The 12,072-nt window shown below is 34.4% G+C and overlaps 1 protein-coding gene across 2 annotated transcripts in view; it reads left to right on the top strand.

The window, feature by feature from the left end:
- Positions 1 to 12,072, top strand: part of UGGT2 (UDP-glucose glycoprotein glucosyltransferase 2) — an 82,623-nt gene that overhangs the window by 46,330 nt on the left and 24,221 nt on the right. For both annotated transcript variants that reach the window (XM_015627395.3, XM_015627404.3), the window contains 6 exons: positions 973 to 1,068; positions 2,206 to 2,308; positions 7,030 to 7,109; positions 8,459 to 8,645; positions 9,495 to 9,653; positions 10,764 to 10,849. In XM_015627395.3, the coding sequence (XP_015482881.1) occupies positions 973 to 1,068; positions 2,206 to 2,308; positions 7,030 to 7,109; positions 8,459 to 8,645; positions 9,495 to 9,653; positions 10,764 to 10,849 (711 nt within the window). The remainder of the gene's footprint in view (positions 1 to 972; positions 1,069 to 2,205; positions 2,309 to 7,029; positions 7,110 to 8,458; positions 8,646 to 9,494; positions 9,654 to 10,763; positions 10,850 to 12,072) is intronic.

The raw sequence follows: 12,072 nt of genomic DNA on the forward strand, positions 1-12,072 counted from the left end.
ATTAATAATAAGCTTGATAAAATACAGTGCATCTTAAGCCAAATCAGAGTATTAATATTTCAAGTCATTGTCTTTGGGAATCGTTAGTAAGGGAGCCTGTAGAGGCATAGTGTTGTGCACTGACACCATGGTAGACAACATTCGTGCATCTGTTCACTGAAGAAAATGATGAGTTCAGGCCATCTTCTAGTCTAAGGATACAGCTTGTGTACAAAGAAGAAAGCAAAATTACATTCTTGCAGTGTCTGTCAACTTTCTGAGTATCATTCCTATTATCTAGGACTGGCACAACTGGAAGAATCATTACCACAAAAACAAAATTGACAAGAGCTAGAACTCAAGAAGATAAGTAGCGAGAGTCAAAACGTATTTAGACAAATATTGTGACTTAACAACACTAAAATGGAACTAAGATTTTCAAAGAAAACTTCAATAGAAAATTTCAATAGAAAAAATTGAAATATGTGGCCAAACTTAAAACCTGGTCATTTATGTCTGTTCCTTGATGTTGTCATAAATGGGAAAAATTTTTAAAAAATCACTTTTCTGGATTCTGAATCAAATCTCTTTGGCAAATTTGTGACGAATGAAAACTTGTTAATTCAGATTTTATTTGTCTTATGGAGCAAGCCCCACATTTTCATCAAATTACACAGATTTGAACACCCATCAATTGAGGAAAAGGGCTGCTGAATGATAGAGGCTGAATGATAACTCTGCGGATTCTGCATCTCTTAAAATTAAGACATGTACATTTGACAAAGCTTCTCTAAGGCTGCCGTGGTTCTAGGGCGTTCTCATGCTAAAGGTTTAACTCCAGGCTACAAATCTCGAGGTGTTAATCATCTTAGAGTCCAGGTCTGGAATGTGGGCTTCCTAAATATGCCTTATGCAAAGAGACTGACATTAAAACGTTCATGTTTTACTCCTTTTCTAATGAAAACCAAACAACATGTGCCTTTTTTTATACAGCGGCAGTGATTTGATTATGAAAATAGATGCTCTGCTGTCATCTTTGCCTAAAATGGAGATGAGACAAGATGTTGAATTACTCAAAGACCAGCACAGGTCAGTTTTTTGTTTTTGTCATGATAATGCGCTTTGAGTAATTTTTTATTAACATTTTAGTGTACTGATGAATACATAGAGCTTTTGGAGAGTTGAGTAAGCATTCCAATTTTAAAACTGTTGTATGAACAGCCTGCTCATCTGTCATAGCATAATGCGTCTTTACCTTTTTCTTAATAAATTCATTAGTAATACCTATTGGATTTCCCAAGCTTGCCCTTTGCTGAAAAAAGGGCAGATGAGTACATGTTTTAAAAGGACATATGATAGTACAAAAACTGTGATCAAATTACAAATTTTTATAAAAATTTTTATCATGCTGTTTCCAAATCTCTACTTTTTTTTGTTGGTAAAGGTGCTCCAGTGTGTGTGCTGATGGGCTGTCCCTGTTTTTGAAGGCAGGAGTGAAATCAGTGATAGCCTTTTCTAAGAGGCTGACACCTTTTTCAAAGTTACACTAGGAACAGTTAGTACTGTGCTGCTACCATATGTTTTGTGGAAAACAAATTCTGATAGCCCCTTTTCTGTATTTACAGCATATGACTTTTTTTTTCTCCTTCTTTTTTAAAATGAAGTTTACTGACATTTCCTTCCTGCAAATCCAGAGTACTTTAATTAGGATTTCCTTGACCTAGGCTAATCAATTCCATCAAACTGAATTATATTCTGGAATGCATAGATCTAGTCCAGCCTCAAGTTTTACACTTCTCAGATGCCATTTTTCTCCTTTTTCTTTTTTAAAAATTCTGTCACTACCACTGCATGTCTAATCTAATGATTCCACATCTCTAAGAAGCTAACTGTGGACAAGTGACAAAAAGGCTCTTTTTTAAGTCTTACTGTGTTTTATTTCATTATTTTTTTTAATTTTTTTTTTATTATGGAGAATGTATCTAATCAATAGCCAGTATAGAAGTATGTAGATTAATGCTATATTTTTTACTCCTGTTCACATTTAGTTTTTCTAATTGTATCACAGTAAGCCATCATGATTATTGCTTGAAATGAAGGAAATATTTTCTTGAGCAGTAAAATCTTAAGTGCCTCTGATATTACAAATTCATGTCTAAAGTTTGTCATTTCAACCAATTCAGTTCAGAGTTTTCATGTCACTTGTTTTTAATACTTTTTTAACAGTGTAGTAAAAGTCAAGCCCCAAGAGAATGACCCATTCTATGATGTTATTGCTATTGTGGATCCATTGACAAGAGAAGCACAGAAGATGACCCATTTACTGATTGTAAGATGGTGGTCATTTCTTTTCATTTGTATATTTGTAGTTAAGTTGTTAATAAGCTTGTTCTAATTTCCACATACAGTGTAGTAAAGGATAAACAAAATTGGTTATTTTTTCTTTTGCTTTAAAATATGTGTTTAAAATATGTGTTTAGTTATTTTAGTTCATAAAAGAAGTTGAGGATGACTTAGTTCATCATTATAAATATTTAATTTGAAAGTAAAATTCAGATGCCCCATGCCCCAGTCCTCTTACAGTGAGTCTGTAAGTGCTCTCTACAGTCAATAAAAAGAGAGGAGGAGATTGTGTACATAATTTTTGCAACTCAAAATGTCAGGAGGTATGTCCTTCTTTCCATTAAACCAGATCACCTTAGTTTTCCAAGGCACCTAAATGAGGTGGTCTAAATCAGACCTGTAATATCATCATAAGAAGATTGCACTATAAACCTTTCAGCTCTTGGAGGGATATTTCTCAGTTGATTAATACTACCAAGTATATCTAGATAGGCTTCCATTGTGTGTAACTATTGATCTTCTAAAAAGAAACTGTCCAAAAAACACAGCTGCTAAAATTATTTTCTTCTTTCACCTACTGCGGAATATCACTGTGTCTTACCACATAAAATGTCTTCCCATAAAAATGTAAATTTTTTCTTCACTTTATGGTCTGTTACAATTCTGAAGCTTCCAATTTGATTTTTGCTGCACTCTATTTAATCTTTTTTTTTTCCCTGAAGTAATTATGCAAGTTTCATAAGTTCTTAAATTGCTTTTTCCCCTCACATTTTCATACCCTTTTATATCAAATGTTGAAGCATCCACTCACTCTTCATATAGTGGAGAAAAGTAAAACATTTTTTAAAATTCATTAAAAATTTTGCTATTTCAACGTTATAGAATACTAGCTTTACTCTAGAACCAGATCTTTCATTTCACCCTTCTCAGTTAAAATCAAAGCTTGATATTACTAAATGAAAATATTTTCATGTTGAAATGGACTGGAAACTCTTCATTTAGCCAGAAGTTCATATTATGGGTATAAATCGCATCAAGGATCTTGCAGCTCAGAACAGAAGCCTCCATTCCTCTGAGCTCAGCAGGCTCTCTCATGCATACCTGGGCAAATGACTCCCATGGTGTCCCAAGCTGTTTAGTTATTGCAGATCCTGCTTGATTCATAGGAGCCCTAGTTTTATTCAAGAAGCCAGCCCTTAGGAGAGAATAATGAAATGCTGTTGAAAGCAAACAAACAAGGAATATTTTAATGTAAATTAAACTTTTTAATAATATATTTTTAAAAATTAAAAGTAGTCTGAAAATATTTTTTTATATGTATAATTATTACTATTTTTACCAGGGAAGCCACAATCTCCTACTGTAGAAACAAAACAGACATAGAAATAGAGCAAGCCCCAAACTCAAAGTTCTTAAATGAATGCCTTTCTGATTAGCTTACTATATATAGGTGATTTAAATACTTTACTGGATTATATTTATATTTAAAAACTCTTTTTTCCAGTTACATAATTGGATTAGAGCTGAGTATATTAGATTGGTAACTATTCATGGTCCAAAATTTCTAGGGTAACTACCATGGCAGAACACCTGATTCTTGCCCCATCCTGCATTGCATATGTCCAGATAATGACTGGGTTTTTTCACCCTGGTGAAATTACTCTATTATATTACTTTCTGTCACCTAATAATAATTTCAAATAAATCCTTTGATATTTTTAATTAAAAATACAAACAAGAAGTTACTCGTATTAAAGGGATTGAAATTGGTAAAGGTGTAAAGAGTAGGCTGTAATCTAAACTTTACTGCTGAGTCTGAGAGACTGGCAATTTAAGGATAGAGGAAGGTATGAATGAGAGCTCAGCCAAAGCTGTCTATTTTTAAAATGTTTACTGGATTGTATCATAACAACTGCTCTAATCCTCTCCAGAGTGAGGCAGGTAGCACCTTCCATATAGTCTGTGTTTTCCTTTTTCCAAAATGTTTTGTTACAAATTTCAGCATAAAGTATTTCCAGACAAGGCAGAGTCACTGCCTACTGTAAATATTTAAATGCTTGCCATAACTTTACCATGGTTGGGCCACTTAAGTTCTTAGCAGAATATATGGAAGAGCTAACTAGTCCTGAAGTTATGAAGGTGATCTCTAAGGTGATGTAAGAAAAATAGAAATTCATTCTGCTAAAATGGAGGACAGAAGTGAAGTGTGGATTTTTTTCCTCATGGTTCACCAAAAACAGGAGGAAAAATTTTTCTATGTACTCTTAGGATCATCCACCTTTCTTTTTCTTGTTCCAGTAAGTATCCAGTAATTCAAAAATGTAGAGAAAAAAATGAAACCTTTTATTTTTTTCCTCTCCATTGTCTTTTGCCTTTTTTCCTGTGTTCATTCTGTCTTCAGAGAGCTCTTATTATTCCATCTCTAAAGTAAAAGGGATACCTGAAGGAGCCCCTTTTGATAATCTAGTCTGATTTCCTAAATAACGCAGGACTCCCCTTTCACAATTATTATTTGAAGTGGAAATAATTTTTTAATCAATTCCTAATTTTAAATATTACTAAGCAGTTGAGTACAGATTAGAGCTCCTACTGAGCTTTTCCAGTGGCTAATTAACCTTGCTGTTAAACTCAGACTCAGAATTACAGATTTTTGTTTAGATCCATGCTGTAAGCATTGATGTTCTCATCATTTTGCCAATTCTGTTGAAGATTCTATTAAAAGTTTGTTTTCAGTGTAGGTGCTTGGTATTATCCTGAAGTTCACAAACAATTCCAAGTGGCTGGTTGAATAATCATGGTTTACTGAGTTAATGTTCTTCAGATGAGTTGTGGTAGCTCAAGTGTCTTGCAAATGACTTTTTATTGTGCACATGCACAATAAAACTAGCTCTTGAATAATTTTCAGGCCTCCTGAAATATTTCAGCCATGTTTTACACCCTGAACAAAATGTTCATGCTCCTTGAATTTTCTTATTTAAAGTAAACAAACTGAACTCTTCAATTATCCTGTAAAAGAATCTTCCTAGTTTTGTCACCATTTTCATGTATTGACTCAAATTCCCTCCTTTCTGGTGTCCTCAGAAGCCCTAAATAATAGAACCAAGTTGAGTATTTCAGAAGTTGTATTGTTGAAAAACACAGAGATAATGAATTACTGTCTTATTTGTCATTTCCTATTTAAAGTCCTTTGAAATGTTAATTAAGAATGGCTTTTTTTTTGGCTACTGTACTAAATTTCATGGTCAGCTGATGAATTGGGATGATGCATCAGCCTTCTGCAAGATAATTTCGTTCTACACACAAAAGCCTATCAATGCAGATTGCTGAAGAATTGTTCTTGCTAATGAGATGAGGGTTTTGTTTTATTTGAAGGTTAAGTCCATACAGGCTTTTATAATACTTTTTATTCTGAATTATAGATAGATATTTGAGTCACTTTGATCTCTATTTTGATTTTGGTGATCTTAAACTCATGTCACGTAATGCTTTCTAATGCTTCCAGCGCTCTTGGATGCTCATTTCCTGATTCTTAACTTTTTCACACAAATATGCTATTCCCTAGTCTTTCTTTTTTATTCAGTAGTTTTTCAGTGATGGTGTTCAGGTGACACAAAAGATGAGAATAAGAAACTAGGAATAGAACTGGTCCCTAGGGCTAAGTAAAGTTAGAGCATTGTGAAGAATGTTTGTAAGCTGTGGGTTGAACTCAGGAAAGAAAAATTACAGTCATAATAAAAGAGAGACTTAATGATGACTATTGTCTTTCTTTGTTCCAAATTTATTTGCTCTTGCAGTAATTTTAGATATTAGGCTTACTAGTATTGGTGTTGTAACTTAGCTTTTATATCTTATTGGCCTTTCTAATATCCATAAAAATAGGCACAGCTGTTTTATGCTTTCAGATAAACACTTTGTGTCAGAAACCACAGAAATGAAGGTAACTTGATAAAGGTTTTATGAGTGCTTGAAAGAAATTAATAACTTTGCTAGCTTTAAGCAAAACAGATTGCTCACAAAAATAAGAAAAAAGTACTGTCCTAATATTATGGTTCCTATATAACAGCATCCAGAACATTACTGTTTTAGAAATAAATAGGTGAAGAGCCTGAGGAGAAAAAAAAAAAAAAAAGAAATATGTTAACTTACCATTATATTTTGAGGTTAATGAAATTGTTTAATACACTGTTAATCTATTGTTGACATTTAAAGTTATTAAGTAATTGAGTATTAAAATAGTTCTCTGAGCTTTACTATATTCAGCAATTTTCCATATACAACTATTTTAATAAGAGTGAAAGTAATTGTTTTAAGATTGATTGTTGCATAAAAGACATGTGTTGTACTTAGAGACCTTCAGGTGTTTTAAAATCACAATGTAACAAGAGTGATAATATCACTTACTCAAGCATTGGAGAATGGGGATACCTGCTCTTGAAAAAACTGCATGAGTAGAAGACATTAATATTTTGCCTATCAGTAATATCATGTGCTAAATCATGCAGTTTTAGGAAAGGTCATATCTTTATTTAGAATATCTGACAATAGCCTTTAATATACTAATATATTTACATCTTTAAAAAGTTTTAGATTTCTGCTGAAATTTGAAAAATGGCAGGATGTCACAAATGTAACTTTGGCTCATTTTCAAAGTTTGGTGATTACCAAGAACCATTTTTTACAGGTTTGTTTTTGTTTTTTTTTCTTTAGGTGCTCAGGGACATTATTAATATGAAACTCAGGTTATTTTTGAACTGCAGATCTAAGCTGTCTGAAGTGCCACTGAAAAGGTTGGTAGTTCATAGCTTTTCATGCTCATTTTGGAAGAACAGCCTTAATGGTGTATATTTTCTTAAAAAATAAGCATTGCTTTGTGTTTCTGAATTCTTTTTGTAGACTCATTTTTCATTGAATGTTACCTAAGAAATTTGCACTTGTTTAGAGAAAAGTTCTTGTTCTAAGGTGTCAAGTATGGTATCACAGGTATCTCGTCCATCAAATGCACCTCTCATTAACAGGCCAAATCAATGGAGGGTCTTTTATGCCTGTGAAAACTTGCAAAGGGCGATTGTCTGTCTGAGTTGTTCCCTTCTTTACAGCCCACTGTTTGTGTAATGAATTTTACAGATTCAATACTCGTAAGAATTAAATTCATCTGAATAAATGTACAGTCTGTGTTTGTTATATTGAGATGTTCTATTTCATTGAGACTAAGGTAGCCTGAATGTATCTACTCTAAATTGAAATTTATTTTATCTGTGTAAAAATCAGGGTTCACTAATACAGTTACAGACATTTACACTGAAATTGCTTCCCTCCAAGAGGATTTTTTCCCTCTAATAGAAATGTTTAAGCGCAGTCATCTCCTTGGCAGGTATTTTACATATAATCCTAGCAACTATATTACTGATTACCTGTGAGAGAGGCTGGTGGTACTGCCCCTCCTTTAGCCAGTGGGTTGGAGAATAAATCATTTGCCCACAAAGCAGGAGTCCTTAGTTTTTATGCATTTTGAGAGGAATTATTCACCTCTCTTATCCCACTTTTAATTATCAATCTTCTGAGTGTCTTCTTGTGTGAACATTGTTATGATTGCTTTTGAAGCTGGGCACTTTGCAGGTCTTGCTGCCTGTTTTCTTTCCTTGTGCTTCAAAGAACTTTTACATGTGGCATAATTGGGGTAAAAGCTTGAGATGAACAGAGAAACTCTACCTTTCCTCTGCTCTGTCTTTGCTGCTGCTAGTGGCAGTTGCTGTTCCCCAAGACCTTTTGTCCAATAGAGATTAGCCCTGCTTAGTTCAGTGATACAGATTCTGAGAATTCAAGGCTGCTAGCAGTCAAGCTGTCTAGATGCACCTTTTGGTATTCGCTTTCGTAGCCTTTAGAATGTTAATGGAAAATAAGCATGTCCACAGCAAAACTACCAAAAGTGAATAGGTCTGTGTTCATCTACCAGCCCATTTGAGATTCTGTAGGTATTGCCTGATGATATTCCAAAAGAATAGGGAGCTACTTTGCCTCCAAATTTCATCATACTTGGTAAATATTCACTGTATTTGAAAATACTTTAGAAGAGCTTCAGATTTGCACTTTGTATTTCACTAAAAGTTGTGGTTTTGTCTCACTTCTTTTTCAACAGCTTCTATCGTTTTGTTCTGGAACCAGAATTAACTTATGGAATCAACAAGGTTCCTTCTGAACCTGTAGCAAAATTCCTAGAATTGCCAGAATCACCTCTTTTGACCCTAAACATGATCACTCCTGAAAGCTGGTTGGTTGAAGCAGTAAACAGTTCCTGTGACCTTGATAACATTCATTTGCAGGAAGTAAGTAGTAGTTTGCAAACAGGGTAAGACTTGTGTTGGCCCTTCTACTTCAAGAGAGAAGTGGAAATGTTGCAAGATCTGTCTTGTGTCTCTTCTCCAGAAATATTTTCTTTGGTAATTGATTATTAAGTCAATTATTACTATTTCTATTATCATCACCTTTTCTTCATTTTCTCTCTTAAAAAAATAAAAAAATACAAGTCTTAAAGTAGTGGAATAGGAAAAATTCAGAATTCAAAATACAGGTTAAAGCAATTTACCTGCTATGTTGAGCTTTGTGTTTGGAGAAATACTAGATTTAACATAAATTTAAGAATTAAAGGATTCTTTGTATTTCCTAGTTCTTGTAACCTAGGTAAATCTTCATATAAACTGGAATATATGACTGTTTATTAATGTAGTTCAAAATGTATTTCACCCTCTATTAGTTCACAATTCTGCCAATTATCATTTAATTCTATTTTAATCCCCCATCTTCAAAGTCATTAAATTTGTTTGTGTCGATAAGCTTAAGCAAAATATTGAAGGTGTTTCGTTGACTAAAGCTGTGTATTTGGAAAATGTATTGTGAAAGTAAAGTTGGGATTTACCTTACCAAGGCAGAGGTGCCTTAGCTTCCTCAGCAGTCAGTGGAGAGAAGGTCCCTCCAGAGAGTGATCCTTCCTCATTGCCTTGGATACCTGTTTTATCATTTGGTGAAGTTCCCTCTGGATGGAATCTTCTTGTGGTTGTTTTGACTGTGGGAGTTACCTTGAGGTAAATCCTGCACAGCATGTTTGTGACTGTAATATTTTGCTTTTCCCACATAGTTAAGTGACATAATTTATTGATTAAGCATCCCTTCCGTAGATACAAGGGGCTGTTGTAGCAGAATATGAACTGGAACATATATTACTTGAAGGACATTGCTTTGATGTGAAAACCGGACAACCTCCTCGAGGGTTACAGTTCACTCTGGGCACAAAGAAGAATCCTGTCATGGTTGATACTATTGTGATGGCCAACCTTGTAAGTACTTAGTAGAGGAATAGTCATTACAATTGCACACTTCTTGTGAGAATTCTTTGTGAGCATCTTGTGCTTTAAATCCATTTCTCTGTGTTGCAAGCTTAGTAATGCTAAAAGTAACAGGTACATTGTGGAGCTGAGCTCATCTCCAATTTGCTGAGCTTCCTCCCCTGCTCCTCTCCTGTGATACAGTATAGGTTTGAATACAGCCTAATTTTATACTCTTGCCTGCAGTGCCTAAACTGGCAGCCTAATTGCCTCTAGTAGGTGGTAGGAGGCAGTTATAGTCAGGTTGAGATCCCTGATAAATGTAAAGTATGATTCACCTTCTGATTAAAATAACCTTTTTTGTTACACAATGATTCAAGCGAAAGAATGCTCCCATTTTAGATGCTTCAGGTAAGTGCTTAGAGCCTTGATGGGACATACCCAAACCTGAGAATTCCTCTCATCATGCAAAGTAATTATTTTTCATGTTTGCAGTCTGTAGAGCAGAAGACCATGTGACTTCTGAAGTAAAAGATTTATTTTCTATTGGCTAAGGGAATTTGATGGGGAAGGATTTTGATGAATAAAAATCTTTTACCTATCCGTTCTCTAGTCTCTCTAAATACTGCATCATAAGGAATGAAATGCTTAATAAATTATGAATCTTTGATTTTTGCACAAGTATTGAATATAGTCTCAACAGTAGATTATGTTTGGCATGATGAAACTTCTAACAATTCTTCACATTTCAAAGCTTGGTCTGTATGACTTCAACATAGTGATAGCTGTTTACAGTGTTTCTAAAATGGGAAGGAATTGTGATGACTTGGAAAGTTGCTCCAGACAAAAATTTTGGGTTTCAAAGAAGCTTTTCAATTTAGGGTCAGTTCACTAATTTGTTTCTTTGCTGCTCTTTTACTTGCTGTCCTTGGTGGTTTTTGTATGCAACTCAAATTCAGCTAGAAACAAATGGAGCACTGAAAGACATTAAAATGGAAAGGTGATAGTTGGTTGCATCACCAACACACTTCTTTCAGGGCTAGTATAAATGTTGAATAGTTGATTTTTTTATATGAAAATGGTTGAGTCTGAAATACAACCAGAACTGTCTTTTTTACTTAGGGCTATTTTCAGCTGAAAGCAAATCCAGGTGCTTGGACACTGAGATTGCGTAAGGGAAGATCTGAGGAGATTTATCAGATTTTTTCGTAAGTATGAATCCATCATTTGGAAACAGAAATCTGAAAGTGCAACATATTTTGAAAGATCTGACAATACTGAAGGAAAATGAGCAAAGATAGCATTAAAAAAGTATAAGATGCAAATGACGATTTAAAATTTGTAAGGGATACCTTATTTCCCTGTATTGATAGTTGCTTGATGGCTTCATGTGTTTTTGAAGGCATTTCAGTATGTTAATGGATAATAAACCTAAGCTAGCCAAAATGCTAGCAGTGTCTCTTACTGTACAGCTACCAGGCACTTGCCCTGTCAGTTCCATGGATGGTTAGCATTATCACACAATGGCTTGCACCAAATCCTGTAGAAATGTCACTCATAGTTCTGTTGATTAATATTTTGGCATTCCCAACATAGTTAACATGTAATTTCAAGAATATATCCAATGGAGCACTGCTCTCCAGAACTATCTTGATCAGCTGGAGGAAGTACCACGAATTCCCCTCTCATATTTTTTTTCAGCCTTGAGGATGCCTCTGAATGCAGTATATTTATAGGTGGCATCTTTTTTTAACAGGAGCATTGTAGTCATTTCTGTTCTAGACTTTTTTCTTCCATTAATTCTGAGTGTTTCTTAGTTGTCTAAGTCATCTAAGGATCACTGTGATTACAGCTCCACCTTGGGATACCAAAGCACCCTTCATTTCAAGACCCTGGCTACATGTTGACTGCACCACATTTCCCTCTCTTGGGAGAAACCTCTGTCCATAGAAAGCTGTATTCCTGTAACTGGCATTTAGGTGGCATCTCTAAGGCTTCTAGATCTATAATTTCCATGGTTGATTTTCATGTAAAGGAATATATATGCTCACCATCATTCCAACTGTTCCTTAGAATAATCACATTTCCCCCATGTTTTATGTAAGAGCATAAACCTGTAGCATACGAGAGCTTTCTCTTGAAGCTTTAGATCTAATCCCTTCTAGAGGAGCAGTGTAGTTTATTTAATTTCAGCTTCAATTCTTCCTTTTTTTTTCCCTTTTTCCTGTTATGTCTCTTCCCCTCTAGGTAATTGAAATAGGCCTGAAATAGGTCTGTTTCTTATAAAACATTTACTATTACTGAGAGCCCAGGAATGCATAGTTCCATCTGTTGTTAATTATCAGCTACTATTAAAAACCAAAAAAACTTGACAAACCTCTATGAACGTTTAGTTAATATCAGTGTTACAGGGAGAAATATTAATAGGATT

The sequence above is a fragment of the Parus major genome, chromosome 1 (genome assembly GCF_001522545.3).
Source record: "Parus major isolate Abel chromosome 1, Parus_major1.1, whole genome shotgun sequence".
NCBI classification, from domain to species: Eukaryota; Metazoa; Chordata; class Aves; order Passeriformes; family Paridae; genus Parus; species Parus major.